Genomic DNA, 18097 nt, shown 5'->3' on the forward strand with positions numbered 1-18097 from the left:
ATGCACCTGTCCAGGTGTGCTACTGGTTACCATGGTAACCCGCAGATGCCAGGCGGCCGCTGCGAGGAGTGTAAGTGTTCCTTATGGGGGGCGCTGCCTGGACCATGTGACCCTGTCACAGGCCAATGCCGTTGCCGGGTCGGGGCATCGGGGAAGTCGTGTGACCAGTGCATGGACAGGCATGTGTGTGGACCAGCAGGGATCATCTGTAAGACTAACACACAGCTTCTTATTTAATCCATTGTTGGTGTTCCTTCTTGTTTGTTGGCCTTATCTTCATATCTGCAGGTTGAAGTATTCGGTGTATATTAAAGGACCAGTGTGCAGGATTTAGTGGCATCTAGCGGCGAAGTTGCAGATTGCAAAAAAACTGAATTCCCAGACACTCATGAAACAACTGGTGCCGGTTTTACTGGTCACGTGGTCTGAATTATGAAACATGAATAATACCAATAATACAAATCGAAAATTAGTAGAAACTGAAATCGTAAAGGCCTCTTTGACAAGTCTTCAACAATAGAAGCGACAACAAAAGCAGCCCAGAACTTACCTTTAGCAGATCGTCACAAAAAGAGCACATTAGGGAAGTTTGAAAGTGTCTTTAGATTACTGAAACTACAGACATTAACTTTCTATTTCCTTCAATTATATTCTCTCTAGTGGCCCACCACCCTGCATTGTTGTGATTTTTGCTCTATTTCGGCGATGAAGTGCAAATGAGCAGTCAAAGCCCTTTTCTCCGGTTGCCATGGTTAGATGGGTTCGTGGCAGAAGTCAGATTCAAGTCATTTAGAAAATAATTTCAATGTCATTTGGAGCTAATTTAAACTTAATATGACCATAATGGCAGGGCCAATTCGGTGCCATTAGCATGCCTTGAGCTCGGAGAATATAGAATAAAAGGTTGTAAGACAGAGCCCACTGTGACATTGCTGCTGTCTGGACAGAAAGGGAAATTGCTCGCTCAGGTCTTTATGTGTACAGACACAAAGCGTGTGCTCATAAATTGGCAGTGCAAGAGCTGCAGTGCACCCTGATACCGAACCAGTCGCCTCCACATCCAGAATAGAATCACACGTCCTGATGGTTTATGCTAAGTGGAGCGATCAGACTGCTGTTCACTTGTTGAAGAGTGATTGCACTCTACGTTTTGCCTCCGCTTTGCCCTTTCTCCCATCCGCAACCAAGCGCTTTGGGAGTCGGCAGTCTTGAATGAGGGACATGCAGGTATCTTCAATTAGTTATTTCAGGGTGAAACATTCACTAAGTATTGTGACCTAAGCTACTAGTCAAATACATTTTCTAATGAAAAGAAAAGAAAACAACCATACGCCGTTTGTACATGATGCATCCACCCATTTCTTGAGCACACTAAGATGTAAAACCTAAATTTAAATTCAACCAAGATGTGTTGCCATCTGATCTTGACATGTGCTGTATTTGATATCTACACCGTGTCTAAATATGATTTAACTAAACTACATTGTTTACATTTCCAACTTAAAGATGTATCTTCCCGCTGTCAAAATGAGTATACAGAAACATAGTGTCGAAAACACGACCTGGAGAAACTCACACTAGCCATGATGCAAGGTAAGTTGGTGCACAATAACAATCATGATACCAAAAGCAAACTGCAGAAAACAAAGTACGAGAGATGCCCTATACCTGAAGCAAACTATTTTCTAGATACAAAGATTAAACCAAAGGCTCAAGAGCTGTAAGTTACTGTCTAAGGAACACAGGCACAGCTGGGTATTTGTGCACTCGTATGTTGTGCATGTTTGTATTTCCAGTGTGAAGCATGAGTATAATAAACTAAGATAAGATGTACTTTATTGTCCCCCAGGGAAATTTGTCTTGGGCTCCGAGCCGCTGCATCACACAACACACTTGCCAGCATCACAATCCACATGCACGCATAGAACATAGATCATACATGCACTCATGCATAAACTTAAATACACATGTCGACAATAGTTAAGAATAATAAAACCAGCTGTGATCAACATTAGTCCCCAATAAAATCATATATAATACTACTTGTTCCGATTTAATAATTTGATGGAGGGTGGAATACTCTAAGCGTAAAATAATCCTTTACATAGGGTTTACTTTAGCCCTTTGTGGGGCTTCTAGCTTCTATGGTTGTGATAATAAATCATTCTATTCTGTACATTTTATATACTGTGAAGTAAAAATGTGGTGAGGTGCATCATTGGACAGAAAAATGTACATTACGGTGGCATGAACAGCTCTTCAGCTTAATCCTTTACAGCTCTCAGCCCACGAGTCGAGTGACTTTGTCTTGTGTGAGAGTTCTGTGGCTCCCAGTTCAAAACTCACATCCTTGAGGTGAAAAAAATTAAGTCTCACAGTAAGTCGACCATTTTTGTGTTTTCCTCTCAACTTCTTACAGAGGTCTTACTCAGCTATCCGTTTTGAAGAAATTTAAATCTGAAGGATTTTCATTTAAATATATTTCTGTTAAATCACCATCTATTGCCGAATGAGCAATCATAGCGGTGATTGAGCCTATGACCCACTGATGAAAGCCCTTCTATTTGCAGTATTACAAACTGGGTGTATGTGCCGACATTCATAAGTCATAAACAGGTCTCTCTAAGAAGTGAGATCCAAAAACACACCAGCAATTACGGCTTCACGCCATAGGTTCTGCAAAAAAGAATGAAACAAAGATCCTCCAGATATTCACTTTCATTTTGACTAAGTCGATTGTTTAGCCATAGTTTGCCTTGACAGTAACGCCATTTAGTTGGTCAATCATCCTACATTATGTTGCCTAAAGCTAACCCCAACTTTAAGGATATGTTTTCTAGTATAATGTATTTGTGCCATTAAAGGGCTTTTGGTGACGTTAGGATGACTTCAACAAAGTAAAGTAAACTTGTTGAGCGTAAGACGACAACGCGGTTGAATTATCTCAACAAAGACTAAGTAATTCTCCAAGCAAACTTTAAGGTAGCCAAACGCACACCATATTTTGTGAACTCCTCAGAAGAGGAGTAAGAAAGAAGCTAATCTGGTAGAGACATTGCAGAGAGGCAACCAACCAGCGCCACACAGAAATTCTTGAATGGCTTGGATTCGACAAACAGCTATTTACTCCCACACACAATGTATTGTACATTTACTGTACCTGTGTGTGCGTGTGTATGCATGTGACTGCATGAATGCATTGGTGTAGTTGTGTGTTTGTTTTGTCAGAGATTGATTGAGTAAAAACTGTTTTTATTTTATTTAATTCATCTTTGATTTCCCTTGTCAGAAATTTTAATTTCTGCAATAAATCAGCCTCGGGCTACAGAGGAGAAGAGAAATTCACACGCATTATAAAGAGAAATGTGTACGCTCCCATTCGAGCGAATCCCCTGGTGTGTTTGTGCTGTGCAGTTTCTGTGTTTTTAGCCTGCAGTGTGTGCTCATAATAGGTGCTTTTTCCTCTCTGTGCTGAATTTCATGCACTGGCAGCCCTGTCTTTCTGATGCCAGAGTCGCTTAAACGCAAAAACACAAGCAGTCACTACGATCATGTATTTACAGGCAGCGAAACACACTCGGTCGCAAAAACACACATTTTTTCTTTTTTCCCCTCTCGTTTTCTTTCCTTTTCAAACTGCAGAAGTATCAACATGTGCACTCCAAAACCAATCACAGCGTCTGTAAACCTCTCTAATAGATTTAGTTGGCCTCATTGCACCTAAATGTGTCTAACTGTGTGTTTTATATTTGTTTCTCTAGCCTGTGATGACGAGTGCTCGGGTCTGTTGATCAGTGATATGGACCGCCTGTATCGCATCATCACTGATGTCACCCTGACCACGCCCCTCCCACCACCGTATAAAATGTTGTACCGCTTCGAGAACATGACCGAGGAACTCAAGGTAAAATATGTCTCTACCTGGCTGCAAACGAAATTTTCCATCATTATGTCCAATGATGAACTCATGACTTTAATCTTTGGCTTAACCCCACTCATATCAGTTGCTGATGATACGGCCGTCAAGTTTTAATTTGTTGGTCAGCTGACAGTTTACAGTTTACAATGTTAACAGTGCCAGGTTCACCAATCCAAATTCTGACAGTTGTTTTTGGAACTGATTCCTCCATGTGCGAGAGTAGAAGACACAATGAGGCTTCTTATTCATAACCTGCGACCGGCGATTTTTGCCGGCTAAATTGACAAGTAGCTGGCAGATTAACGTTATATTAACTGTAGTTAGCTAGCTTCCTAATTAAGCGAACCGTAGTTTCATCTGTTGGTTGGAAACACTGTCACTGGCTGACTTTTTATTGTTCCCAGCTGACTTGTTTCAACCAAACTGTAAATAAGAAGTGAAAGTCACTTTGACTCCATGAAATGAAATGACTTGGTTTGTGCATTACGGGTTTGAAGCCTCGAGCGTGATGATGCCTTTCACCATGTTTCCAACGAATTGTGAAAATAACTTTTGAGCTGTGGTTGCATTACCAGTGCATATCTTTGTTCTCACTATCACTATAACTAGATCCCTAGAACTATGTTACTATCATGTTTACTGTGACATAATTCAAATGCATTGAGATATGTTAGATATGTTCTCTATTACATTTTGCCTCCTGCCCTCCCTTGCTCATCCTCTTCTTTTCGGCTCTACAGCACAGAGCCAGGCAGTTCAAAAGCCTAGCCGTGGGCCAAAATGTGTCAGACATTCTCTATAATTCCTTCATCCCTCTGTTTCTCTCCTGCAGCACATGCTGTCACCTCAGAAAGCTCCGGAGAGATTACTGCAACTGGCCGACTCCAACCTTGGATCACTGGTTGTTGAGATGGACCAACTACACAGCAGGGTACGGACACTTTAGTGTTTTTCTTTTGGCTCGACTTAAGTCGCTGTCATTGGCTGTCTTCCTTTCTCTCTTTGTCTGTCTTGCGCCCCTTTTTCTCTGTCTCTCTCTAAAATAACGAGATGCAGCAAATGAAGACTGGCGGGGAGTCAGATCATAGTTAAGAGCAGCAATAATGTACAAAGAACAGCAAAGACACGCGTCTTGTCACTTCTACAACAAGCTGGGCATTGGAAGAGAGATGACACAAAAAACAGACTAACCAGTAGCCGGCTGCATCGACATAAAAGCAGTACAGAAACAAATGCAACCACTTTTCTACCATGTTGATGAAGTGCCAGTAGGACTGTTGGAGGGATCTGTGACACACTTGAATACAGAAACCTTAGTTAACCACCTGGGCAATGGAGAAATAATGACACAATGGAACCCTGGGCACTATACCTGGATTAACCAGCCACGGGCCCCGGAGTAGAAATAAGAGCGTGGGTCCCCATTAACTCCTGCAATACAAAACAGGAACCCACTTGCAAGGGCCCTTATTGTGACAATGTATATCATACTTCAGCAGTGTATATTACAAAGCGAGTTTTCAATTAAATGAGCACAAACAAAATAAAGTTGAACCTTTCAGGTTCCCTGGGTAGATATGAATAGCAACAGAATATGAAAGGATTTGGATCTGGATCAGGATTGGGATCATAAATCGTGATAAGGTCATCCCTAGTAATGACTGAGGCTCATGAATTTCCAAATGTTAATGAGTCAGAGGCTCTTAGGGGTCCCTTCGGCCAAGGATCCTGTGCCTGGTAGTCCAATTCGGAAATCCGTGCATGCTTAAAAGTATTTCAGGAACTTTAATGTTTTTGCATCAAACATATTCACTCAAAAGCATTCTGAGTTTTTCCTCTTCGCCCCCGTACAGAATACAACAATCTAAACAAACTTTTTGTTTTTTACTTTACAATCTTTAGAGTCACAGTTATGTCTCTAAGAGGAGTTAAACCGAATAGAAAAAACATCTTGAGCTGAAGGGGTCTACAAGTGCCAAGCGGAGAAAAAGAACACTCTCATTCAGGCTGTCAAGCTACACCCTTTTAGGGACTGGGGCCTTGGCATTTGTTGACAGCGATGCTATCATCCACACCCCATCACACACATTCTCGCTCACACACACACACACACACACACACACACACACACACACACACACACCAACGAAAATGATATAGCAAAGCCTTGTCAAATAACAACAATAATTACCTGCTCTTTCTTTCTGTACGTGTGTGTGTGAGTATCTTAGGATGTGTTTTCATGTCTGTCTCACATTCTCCTGTTGTGTGAGTGGGGGGAGTGTACATTTAGACAAGAAAAATAGAGGGTAAACAGACTGAACTGCTCTCTCTCACACGCAAACACACACAAACTGAATACTATTGATTGTGCGTGTGTATTGTGTGTATGTCTTGCCATCATCCTTCGTCATTCTTTTACATCTTCCTCTGTCTTTTCCCTCATTTCGTTCAACAGAAGTCAATATGTTCACTTATTCAACACTTGTTTATTACTATTTAATATTGTGTGTGTGTGTGTGTGTGTGTGTGTGTGTGTGTATAGTCCACTAAGGTATCTGCTGACGGAGAGCAGGTTGAGGATGATGCTGACAGGATTCATAAACGAGCTGAGGACCTGGAGCAGTTCATCAGGGACACACTGCTGGGAGCTCAAGGTAGCAGAAACGAACACTCTCCTCCACTAACTGACTCCATATGCTGCCAACTGGGATTTCTGGATGTATCTGTACATTTCATTATATTACATTGTATGAAATGCAAGGGATCCATGTGGGACATCTAGGTTATTATATTAGAAGGGAATGGGACATAGATAAGAATATGTAAAGATGAACAAAATAAGCTCATGAAGTGCATCATTTAAAATCAACAAAAGCAAAGACCTTTATTTTATTAATTCCCACACTTTGAAGGAGAGGTTCCACATCAAAATGGTGTTTGCACATTTGTCGCTATTTACACATAAAGTTCATTATGCTTTTTTGTTTTTTTGCCACATACCACAAACACATACCACAAACATTAGATGTCCATCCACAGCTTCAGGTTGTAATGCTGCCCTACAGCCAGATGCTGCAGTATGTTCCCACTGGTGTAAAACGTTATCTGCCCGGCAGCACTTTGTGGTATAGATGGTTCACTTTGGCAGAGGTGGCTTAATACTGACGTCTTGTCTTGCTCTCTCTCTCTGCATGTGTGACTAGCAGTTAGTTGTTCACTTCAGCCTCGGTATGTTTTTGTCAGTGCAGCTGGAGCATCTCCGCGCTCAGCCCCTGCATCAATGGCTGTGTGACCAGCTCGTTGATGTGTTTTTCTCCTGCGACATTAAAGTCACAGCCCTTTAACATGCGCTCCACTGGATATGTGTCTCTGAAGTCTAAAGGGGGTCTCAGTGCTTTCTGCAGCCATTCCAGGCCATCAGTGTCTTTCCATGTGGGAACTAATATCCTGTCAGTGGACAAGAGTTGTGCAAACCTTCTGTTCATGCCGTCTTTTCACCATCTTCGGCCAGGAGTGCCACCTTGTAGGGCACTCTGACCGTTTGTGTTGGGGTTGGTCGAGCTCTTCTTTAGTTGCTGCCAAGGCTTGACACATGAAAGAAAACAGGTCTTTCTTTTGCACAGCCCCAGCTCGTCCTTCTACCCTCATCTCTGTGTTCCACATCAGTCTTAAGATAACATTTTTCAATCAAATGTTAAAAAAGAAGTTAAAATAGTGGTGTGTCGTGAACGACAATGTTTTAATAAACCAGTTCATCCAGTTGAGCCTGATTGAGTTTGTAGTTGCAGTTGACAAAACAATCTCGACTTAAGATCCAGTTGCTCTCATCTCTAAAAGTTCATTTGCTCCCTTTGTATGATCCGTTGCAAGAGTACCTGTCATGCAGTGTGTCCTCAGCCTTTCAATATGTGCTCCTTTCAGACTGTCAGGACTAAAAGAATCTTTGTATGTTGGTGGAAATAGTTGCTATGAATGAGGAATCTTTGTAAATTGCAATAATCTCAAGGTCTTTTTCCAATTTAAAATCAGTTAACCCTGGACCTCTCTAGTCGAGTCCTGCTTGAATTTTTGCAGGTATGAATTTACTTTTAAGTAGCTCTCCCTACTAAAGAAAAAGTGCTCTATGTAAAACTCTGTAGTTCAAATAATTAGTTATTTTCATAGCCTTTATGAATTTTTTATGGCTTGGGATGAAAAGAAAGTTACCAAACCAACGCATTCTGACTGACTGTGATGAAACTGTCCTCTCCTTGTTGTTGCTCCGAGCTCTCTGGCCTTCTGCCTAATCACAGTGTGATTAAAGTTGTGTATGTGTTTCCTTCTGTGTGTGTGTGTGTGTGTGTGTGCGTGTCTGTGCGTCTGAGAGAAGGAGAGAGAGGAAAAGAGAGTGTGTTGTTGCTGACTGGATGATTGAGAGTAGCAATTAGAGACTCAATTATTGGCTATCACAAACACACACACAAACTCACTACATATACAAACACCAATGAAGCTGTGCACACATTCATGCAACTGTGCACACACACAGACAGACACACGAGGCAAGAAAATACTGTACTTTCCTCTCTGTGTGTGTGCCCATGTTTACTAGATGCCATAATATGATTCCATCCACGTTTTAAGTGTTTAATTGGCTTTTAAATCCTACTATGTAATTATATAGCTATGACAGAAACACACACACTCAGACTCCCAGACGCCCATACACACACGTACACATACAAATGCAGCGTGCGCACACATGCAGTCCAGCTGTATCATTAGCATGATGGCTTTAGTTCGGTCTTGGCTCTAATCACATCATGTTTACATTTCAAATGATAGGAATTTCTGCATTGCCACAACCACAGATGTACACACAACGGCCCACACACAGACACACACACACACACACACACACAAGCGCCCACACACTTCACAGTTTCGACTTGCTTTAATCATATCACGTTTACATTTCAAATGAGAGAGTAACACACCATCACTGCAGACACAAACACGCAAACATCTTGCTGCATACACACAGTTATGCACAACACACCTCTTTACTCTCCTCTGTTCAACCACACACACACACACACACACACACACACACTCCTCATTAAGTTCCTGCAGTTTTATTCAAATGAGCCTTGGAGTGTTTTAGTGCAGTTTCATCATTGATTGGTTTGAGATTTCACTGCCTTTAATTTGATAAAAGCAGGGCAAACATGAAGTCTTGCCAAAATTTCTGGCTTTAAATGGTGTTAAAACACTTTGTGCGCGTGCGTGATTGTGTGTGTGTCTGACTCTCGGCGTGTGTCTGTGTTTAAATGAGTGAAGATCAAATGGTGTGATTTTTTTTCTTTCTCAGTTTGAGCCATAAATCTCCAACATGACAGCAGAGATTCCATCAGAGCTGCATGTCTGTGCACTGTCTATATATCTTTGTACAATATTAATGTCTCTCTACATACTGCATATTTCTATGTGTACAGATGATTTCTTTCAGTCAACAGTAATGTTCGTTTTACAAGACAAGCTTGTACCTGTAGATAAATGCATACAGTACAGCTTCTTTGAGAAACTAGCATGGCTGTAGACTCTTAGGTTTTGTTATATTATCAATTAATGAAATCACCTTTTTTGTGATAAACCCACAGAAAATGATCGCCCAACTCTGCAGCTCTACACAGCTTTTCAGGCTCTTTAGCACATCATTGTAGTTCTTGTTCTTCTCCTAGAAGTTTATTGTATGGTACACATCTCTAAGACCCATTGCAAACACACACTAAAACAATGTATAAGCGCTGTAAAAAGTATATAATAATAAAGTATAATAATTCATTCATGGATTAACCAATGAAGGTGTCAATAAATAAAAAAACAAAAACAATAAATAAGTAATTATTTTTACTTTTAAATATTAACTTATTTACAGACTGTGGGCTAAAATGCACAAGAAGGGTAGGCAAACTCATTAAAACATGCACTAATTAAGATTAGTATATATGATGTAATAGTGGCATTAGAATTAGCTAGAGGCCGCCAAATTTGGGCTGTTAGGTAAGTGATCTTCTGTCGGGCCTACATTGGACATTGTTCTTTTTACACTTAGCTAATACGGTATACAGCAGGATAACTATATAGCAGATAAAAGTAGTTATACAAGCAGAATATTAAATCATCAAGGTCGTTCATGGTTCTTCTGGTAAAGTAATGCTACAATGGAAAAGGCATAATACTAATTGGTAGGTGTCTTTAAAGTCCGTAAACAGCAACTGACCACAACAAATTAAAGTGGAGGGACAGACACCATCTAAGAGAAATCACAGACTATTCCTTTAAATGTGAATTCAAATGGTCAACGTGCTCCTCAAAACTATATATTAAATGGTCAAATGTTCAATACTATAACGTCCTTGCTCACAGCAGTCTTCATGTGTGTCTACGTGTCCAGACCTCCAGTCGAAGGCTGCCACCTTGAACCAGACTCTCTCGAGGAGAGATGGAACTCCAGAAAAAAGCCTGAAGGAGATGAAGGAGGAGATCCAGGCCATGCTCGCCGAGATGAGAAAACGACAGCTGGGAGGGAAGAAGAGCATCGCCGAGGAAGAGATGGAGTATGGACACACTCTCTCACTCTCTCTCACACACACACACACACACACACACACACACACACACACACACACACAGAGATCATGTATCTTTCTCCCACACACAAGAAAAAGAAAGATTTTGAAAAACTGCAAAAACAGACAGACTTTGCGCACACACATTTCTGAGCATGCACACATGCATGATAGCAGGCAGATAGGTGTAAATTTCTTGACGAAGAGAGTGAAAATATGCCGAGAATACTAGTGTCTGGTGACAGGAAATTACTGAGCATCTTTACTATTGAGCACTTTCTTTGCTGTCAATTTTTTTTCAGCTGTTTAGTTTTTTTCTATTTTATTATTTTGTTTTCACTCATACCTGTATGCTAATCATTCACCTTGTGTGTCTTGGATTGCATTCGTCCCTGCTGGGATTCAATCCCACTTTTCCAACTTTTTACTCGCTCTGCAGGGTGTTTCCCCGCTGAATTTTTCTTTCACTGAACTTGCACAATCGGAGACATAGAGAAAGAGGAGAAGACAGAAGTGGAATATGCATAAATTTGTCAATATGGAAACAATTCCCCCTGCATGTAGAAATTCAAATTGTATTTTTAGCTTGCAGCAACAAATATGTTTTTATTATTTTGAGAGCATACCAGGAATACAAACGAACAAGAAAAAAAAAACACAAACGGACACAGCACATACCAGGTAATAACAACGGCCACAGTCATTAAATACAAAGCAGTTTTGAAATGTTCAAAAAAGGAATATATTCAGCAATGTGCTCTATATTGGACAAAACACACTCGTCCTGTCACTATATTTCAGTCTCTCCAGTTGTAATGTGACATTTTTCTAAATCCGCTTCTTATTTTTAGATATCTGGATGTATGTTTCTAGTGTTCCATGAACCCAATGGCTTCTGTTAATTGATTTACATTATGAGAATTAGGCAACAAACCTGGATGCCTCAAGTGATGAGGTGAAATTAGTGAAAATGCAGTAACACACAACATTGTTTGCAACATGGTTAGCTGTGAAGGGCCTTTCAATTCTTTTCATTCTTTGATTTCTTTATTCCCTTATATTTGTTGACACAGGAGACATCAGGAGTACACATCTTCCATTGAGCAGTTATTTGATTGCTGCATGTCCCGAAGCCACGACTTTCTGCTGATGTTTTAGCAAAGTGTTTCTCACTGTTTTCACTCCTTCTCTCTCTCTCTCTCTCAAGGTACTTGATGGAATTGTTAGTCTACTCTCTTCATCACTCCTTTCTCTCCCCCTCTTTCTGTCCGTCTCTTTCAGCAGTCAATGTTGATGAGGTCGATGAGTTAATTAAAAGTACTGTATCGCCGTAGGGGTAGAGGCAGAGAGAGGAATACAAAGAATGTGTAGTGAGAAGGAAAGTCACAGAGGGAGAGGAGAACAACTGACAGATAGACGGAAAGTTGTAGTGGGAGAGAATGTGAGAAGAAGAGAGACAAAGTGTAATTGGCTCTGCCACTGAAGGACTTATCTGCGGTTGATTATTTGACTGAACTAGTCTGAAAACTTTGTACATGCTGCAAACGCTAACTTTTCATTCATATACTGTATAGTTAAATATTTAAATGTTGTAATAGTCAGTTGGATCATAGTTAAACACTCCTCCCATTTGTTTTTACTTATATAAATATATTCTGTTTTCCTTGCGCTTCGTCCCCACAGGGTTCATTTAAAGTTTCATCAACTCCAGTCATTACCTTGCATGTATCTCCTAAACTGTGTGAAATTGTCCTCCGAGTGGTGTCAACTGGAGGACACTAGCTCCTTGTTGTGTTAATTAATGCTGAAGGTGAAAAATAAGGCTCATTAAGGGACGCTGGCAAAACGTACGCTTATTAATTGTTTTAAATGCTTCCAAAGTGAGAAGGCGTTCTAGAAATTCTTGTCAAAACAAAGTATAATGAGAAAAACTGGAATGAACTAAAAGCTGCATTAGAAATCTTGATGGGCAGGTCAATTGAAGTGAAGCCTGCGAGAAAGTTCAGACAACCCCAACAGTCAAAATACATTTTTTTTCACTGCAGCATTTTCATAACAGCAGTGTACTTAAGGGCTGGCTCATGCTAGCACAGATACGACACGTCATCCGACCACGTCTGAAGGTGTGAAAGGCCTACATATTGCTAGGTGAATCAGCTGTAACCGCAGTACGCTAGCCAGTCGGGCACACACACTGGGACTCGCATGTGTGCGAGGGCAGACCGACCGCGTAAACAAAGCACAGAGAAGCTCGGATTCACACCGAGGTAGACTTAATTTGTTGCCCAGGAAAACATTACTCCACTATGTCTTTACATAGGAAATAGTTGTTTACTATATTTCAGGTGAACACAGCATAGCAAAGCTGTGAATAATTGATGAAATGCCCCTTTAACAAAGCTTGAAGACTGTTTGAAGTTCCTTTTTGTTGTGTCTGTACTCTCTTAATAGTTGAATTGTCAGCACTGGTTATCTGTTGCTTTAAACTGAGTGGATATAATGCAAAGTTATGTCTTAAGACGTCTTCATCAGACACACACACACACACATACACACAAACACACACACACTGAAAAGGTTTGCAGTGTTTACGTTTTAGTTCTGCTATAGTGTCGTTCTCTGCTAGTTGTATCACTTTGCTTTCCTTGATATGGCATGCCATGCTGTGGTGAACATTAGCACGTGTTGCTTCAACCGTCCACAAACACATTAGTGTGACAATGTTTTACACTGCCACGATTTAATCCAATTTAGCCCGAGGGATCAATAGAAGAAAATTAGTAATTTCATTCCAGCATTTCAACATTCGGTCATATGGAGTGATTATTGTCTTCACACTAGCAGAGGCTCTGCCACACATCACAATAACTCTCCTCTTCTTTCCTCTCCTCTCTGAATTGTTAAATGACCAAAATATAAATGTAAATATTCTAATCGCTCCCTTTTTTTCTTCTTCCAGCCTAGCAGAGGAGTTGTATCAGAAAGTGAAGAGATTATTTGGCGACCCCCATCAGGCCACAGAAGACCTAAAAGCAGAGGTAATTATAGCTTCTAATCTTTACTCTTTTGTCTTCGATTTCTCTAAATTAATGACATTAACTTAATGCTTCGCCAGATAAAAGAGAAGCTCTCAGACCACGGGGGGAAGCTGCAGGATGCCCAGGACCTACTCCACTCAGCCCAGGGAAAGACGAGACAGGCTGGCGCACTGGCTGAACAAAACCAAGCTAACCTCACGGCCCTGGAGGTGCAGTTACACACAAACTCCTACACGGTCGGCCAGACACACGTCAACATACAAGTTTTTAAATATACAAACACAGTCAGACAACGGTGTGCTTGAATGCTTTATCATTTCCATACTCCTGACCACTCTTTTGTCAATCATGTGTAGTCTAATTAACTACTATTCAAATGATTCACTGATTCAATTCTGTCATGTTAGATTGTTACTGTGGCAAGCGAAGGATAAACAGATAAAAGCTTTTTGTGCTAAAGAGTGACAGAGACGTTAACTGTTGGATTACTCTGATCTACAGAGTGATCTTCAACTGATTTTTTTTAAAGCGAGAAACAACAATTGTCACCAGTTTCTGAGGTGAAGCTAAAAGATGAATGACTTTGTCTATACTCATTCTTATGTCAATATAATCCATGGGAGTTGACTGATTTATGTCACATTAGCTTTTGAAATGAGTACCAATGGTTTAAAAAAAAAATAATCATAAAGAATCATAAAAAGCGGACCATCTAACCATCTATTCAACTCACTACTTATTCTTATTTTCCTTTTAAGCCTTTTGATGGTGATTCATCATCAAGTAAAGCTCACAGGCACAGATTCCTAACAGAGCAAAACATCAAGCCTTTATTGGGATGATTATTGTACATGTCCAAGAGGAAGCGTTCTGCAGTACACTCTCTATCTTTCTCGTTCTTTATATCTTGTCTTTGTGTCTCCCTGACCCTGGAGTGTTTTTCTCTATTAAGAAAAGCTGTATTCACTGAAGAAAGTGGTATATATGCACTCTAAACACCGGGGTTCATACTTTTATTTAATCAAATCATCAATTGTGTGTCCCTCGTGTCCTCTAACTGCTGTTATTAAAGTAAATAACTGTAAATCATTTTTTACCATGTAAAGGGTTTTTTTTTTAGTCTGTAGAAGAAATAATAATTTCCTTATTCATTATTATGGGAAATTACATTTTAGAATTGTTCAGACTAGACTTCATCAAACTGACCAGAAAAACTTTAACACCCACACAGACTCTGAGACAGACTCTTCTGTACTTCTGGTTTGCATCCAAGCATCTATTTATTACGTGTTCAAAACTCAATTAAATGATGTTGTGCAAATAAGCAGACTGGACCACGTAGACAAATAATAATTAAAAATAATCATCGGCTATTTTGAGATGTGTTTCAGTCATTTTCCAGTTTCTCAAGTGTTTTGATTCTCTGCCTTTCTTTGTCTCATGTCATAATAAATTGAAGATCTCACGGTTTTTGGATCGTTGGTCAGACAAACAAACTATTTGGTGGCATCACCTGAAGCTTTAGGACATTGTAATGGGAATTTTTCACAATTACTTGACATATTATAGACCAAACAATCAATTGATGAAATGAAGAATTCATATAATGGGCAGATTAATTGGTAATAATGCCCTAATGTTCATATGTTGGCACATTATTGTCTTGTGCAGCTATTGATCCTGGTTTGTTTTTTGCAGAGAAAGCGCTCTGCGGTGAGCGGGGTGAAACAGGAAGCACAGGAGGTCCTTGGAGAAGGAGAACGTCTTCTGGATGAAGCAAACCAGCTTTCTGACAACATCAACAAGGAGATAGAGGTACTAATGTCCACCGAGTGGAAACCTGTAGAACCCTTGTAACTCTGTAAGTCAGTCGCCTCATTAGTCTGCTGTTGAATAATCTGCCGGAGACCAACTTTGTGTCTTCTGGCATCAGTTCGTAGGAGTAGGAGAATATCTCTCTCAGTTTTGACTTCCTTCTATTCAATAATTGTAATGGCATTAAATACATTATTACTACCTAAACTAATTAGCAAGGATATTACCATGGACATGGCAATTTGGCAGCAATAAATGCACAGAAAGTGATTTGAATGTGTCCGTCAACAGGCAAAGTGAGCAGAGCCTCTGTTTTCTGTCTGTAGGACTTGGAGGAGATGGGTAGAGAGCTGGGTCCTCTTCATGACCAGCTGGATGATAAAGTCAGTCACCTCACCAGTGGTTTAAGTGATGGCAGCCTGGCTAATCACGTCCACGACGCAGAGGAGCACGCCAAGCAGCTGAACGAATCTGCTGCTGTTTTGGATGGGTAAATATAAACACGTTACCACACTAATGTTCACATCGGTGTAAAGCATAATGGGGCCTAGACAGGGCTGAAACTATTAGATTAATAATCTGGTAGATTATGGATTTACAGACAAATACTCTTATGATCATTATGATAATCATAGATAATCATCTATTATCTGTAGCCGCTTATCCCACTCAGGGTGCTCGAGCCGACCCCGGCTGACATTGGGCGACATTCACACCTACGGGCAATTTAGAGTCATGAATTAACCTAAACTGTGTATTTTAGTGCTGTGAGAGGAAGACGGAGAACCTGGAGAAAGCTCACGCTGACACAAAGAGAACATGCAAACTCCACACAGGAGGGCAGGCCAGCCTGGGATTGAACCCCGGCCCCTCTTACTGTGAGGCAACGGTGTTAACCGTAGATATTCCTCCTAAATTTAAGTATCTCTACATTTTTTCGAATGTTACCCTCCTCCGCCCTTATACGCCGTCATAGGTTACAGTTTCTCAACGAAGATTTGTTTTTCCCTCTTTCATGTCCATGTACTTAATTAATTAGCTTTGGTGCTTTGGACCATTGATCCCCCAAAAAAAAGAATCACTTTGGGCTTCTGTAACGTGCAATGGGCAAAGGACGATTGATTGATTGAGATAAAAATACCATTTTAAAGACAATAATTAAATGATTACAATTATTATTATTATTGCCTCCCAAGAAGCAAAGGTGTCAATGCTGAACTATTTTTAGAAGTGCAAATCAACTTGACAATCTCTGATTTCAATAACATACATACTCAGGAGTTACCTGCATTTAGGTTTTCATTACTTAAAATGTGAATAACAAATTCACAGCTGATTCTCTCTTTTTGTCCTCTCTCTCTTCACAGTATTTTGGCTGAAGCTAAAAATCTCTCCTTCAACGCAACAGCTGCCTTCAAGGCCTATAGCAACATTAAAGCAAACGTCGATGCAGCGGAGAAGGAGGCGAAGGCAGCCAAACAGAGGGCAAGTGAGGCACTTGCACTGGTAAGCGGACGCGTACGCCAACACACAGAGAAACACCTGCACACACTTTCTTCACACAATTTCTTACTTCCATTCAGAAAGCTCATTTCTTCAGGGTTTAATGATACTCACATTGTTTTCATTATGTCATCAATTCCCTCTCCATGTTTTCCAATACTTTCACCATCAAAAGCTGAACTGTATATGTATATTTAAACTATATGTAATATACCTCACATTCAGGTACTTCATACGTACTGTCAATATCAATGCATGCATTCTACGTATCCAGCCTATGAAAGTGTACTCTCAGCACAAGGTGTGTGTGTGTGTGTGTGTGTGTGTGTGTGTGTGTGTGTGCGTGTGTGTGTGTGTGTGTGTGTGTGTGTGTGTGTGTGTGTGTGTGTGTGTGTGTGTGTGTGTGTGTGTGTGTGTGTGTGTGTGTGTGTGTGTGTGTGTGTGTGTCTTGCATGCAGTAACAGTAATGTAAGCTTGGGCTCTCCATTAGTCATGGCTGAGAGATCAAAGCACTTCTCTGTCTCTCTTCTTCCTTCTTTTTTCTTCCCCTCTCCCTCATTCATTATCATGACCACACACACCTAAAATCTCTCCTGTCCTTCCTTTTGCCTTCTTTTATTTCCTAATTTATTCATTTTCTTTTTCCCTGTTCTTGTTTCAAATACTTTTTTTGTTGGTTACATTCCTCGTCTTTGATTTTCTTTTCCCCCTTTATTCGATCATAGTTTATTTTCCTTTTTTTATTATTTTCCTTTGTTCTGTGTGCCAACAATTTACCCTTTTCTTTTCTTCCCATGTTTGCATTCTTTATGCCCCTCTGTAAATGGCCGAAAGAGAAAGGGCTAAAACAGGAGGCAGAAATACAAAGAAAGAAGGGGTTGAAGTTGGAGAATGAATTTAAGTCTGCTGAATGTGTTTGTTAGAATATCATTTAGCAATGCAAAGTAGTACTGCTTTGATCCTACAGAAAGGTAGTATACAGATTACGTACCACTTTGTGTGCAAAAACATGTGTTTTAAATCATGTGTGGGATCTAAATTATTCTGGAAGCATTTTAGTGAAGGCATGTTAAGTCACAGATTTTGTACTCTCTTTCCCTCTCTGTGTGTGTGTGTGTGTGTGTGTGTGTGTGTGTGTGTGTGTGTGTGTGTGTGTGTGTGTGTGTGTGTGTGTGTGTGTGTGTGTGTGTGTGTGTGTGTGTGTGTGT

At 40.4% G+C, this 18097-nt stretch overlaps 1 protein-coding gene across 1 annotated transcript in view; it reads left to right on the forward strand.

Moving 5' to 3' along the window:
• lama2 (laminin, alpha 2) overlaps positions 1–18097 on the forward strand; it is a 128737-nt gene that overhangs the window by 80436 nt on the left and 30204 nt on the right. Inside the window, exons 36-45 of the mRNA XM_076084056.1 lie at positions 15–208; positions 3762–3904; positions 4752–4850; positions 6465–6576; positions 10359–10521; positions 13493–13571; positions 13649–13780; positions 15270–15386; positions 15713–15876; positions 16754–16892. Of these exons, the coding sequence (XP_075940171.1) occupies positions 15–208; positions 3762–3904; positions 4752–4850; positions 6465–6576; positions 10359–10521; positions 13493–13571; positions 13649–13780; positions 15270–15386; positions 15713–15876; positions 16754–16892 (1342 nt within the window). The remainder of the gene's footprint in view (positions 1–14; positions 209–3761; positions 3905–4751; positions 4851–6464; positions 6577–10358; positions 10522–13492; positions 13572–13648; positions 13781–15269; positions 15387–15712; positions 15877–16753; positions 16893–18097) is intronic.

The sequence above is a fragment of the Anarhichas minor genome, unplaced genomic scaffold, assembly GCF_050575085.1.
Source record: "Anarhichas minor isolate MPS153535 unplaced genomic scaffold, ASM5057508v1 ptg000136l, whole genome shotgun sequence".
NCBI classification, from domain to species: Eukaryota; Metazoa; Chordata; class Actinopteri; order Perciformes; family Anarhichadidae; genus Anarhichas; species Anarhichas minor.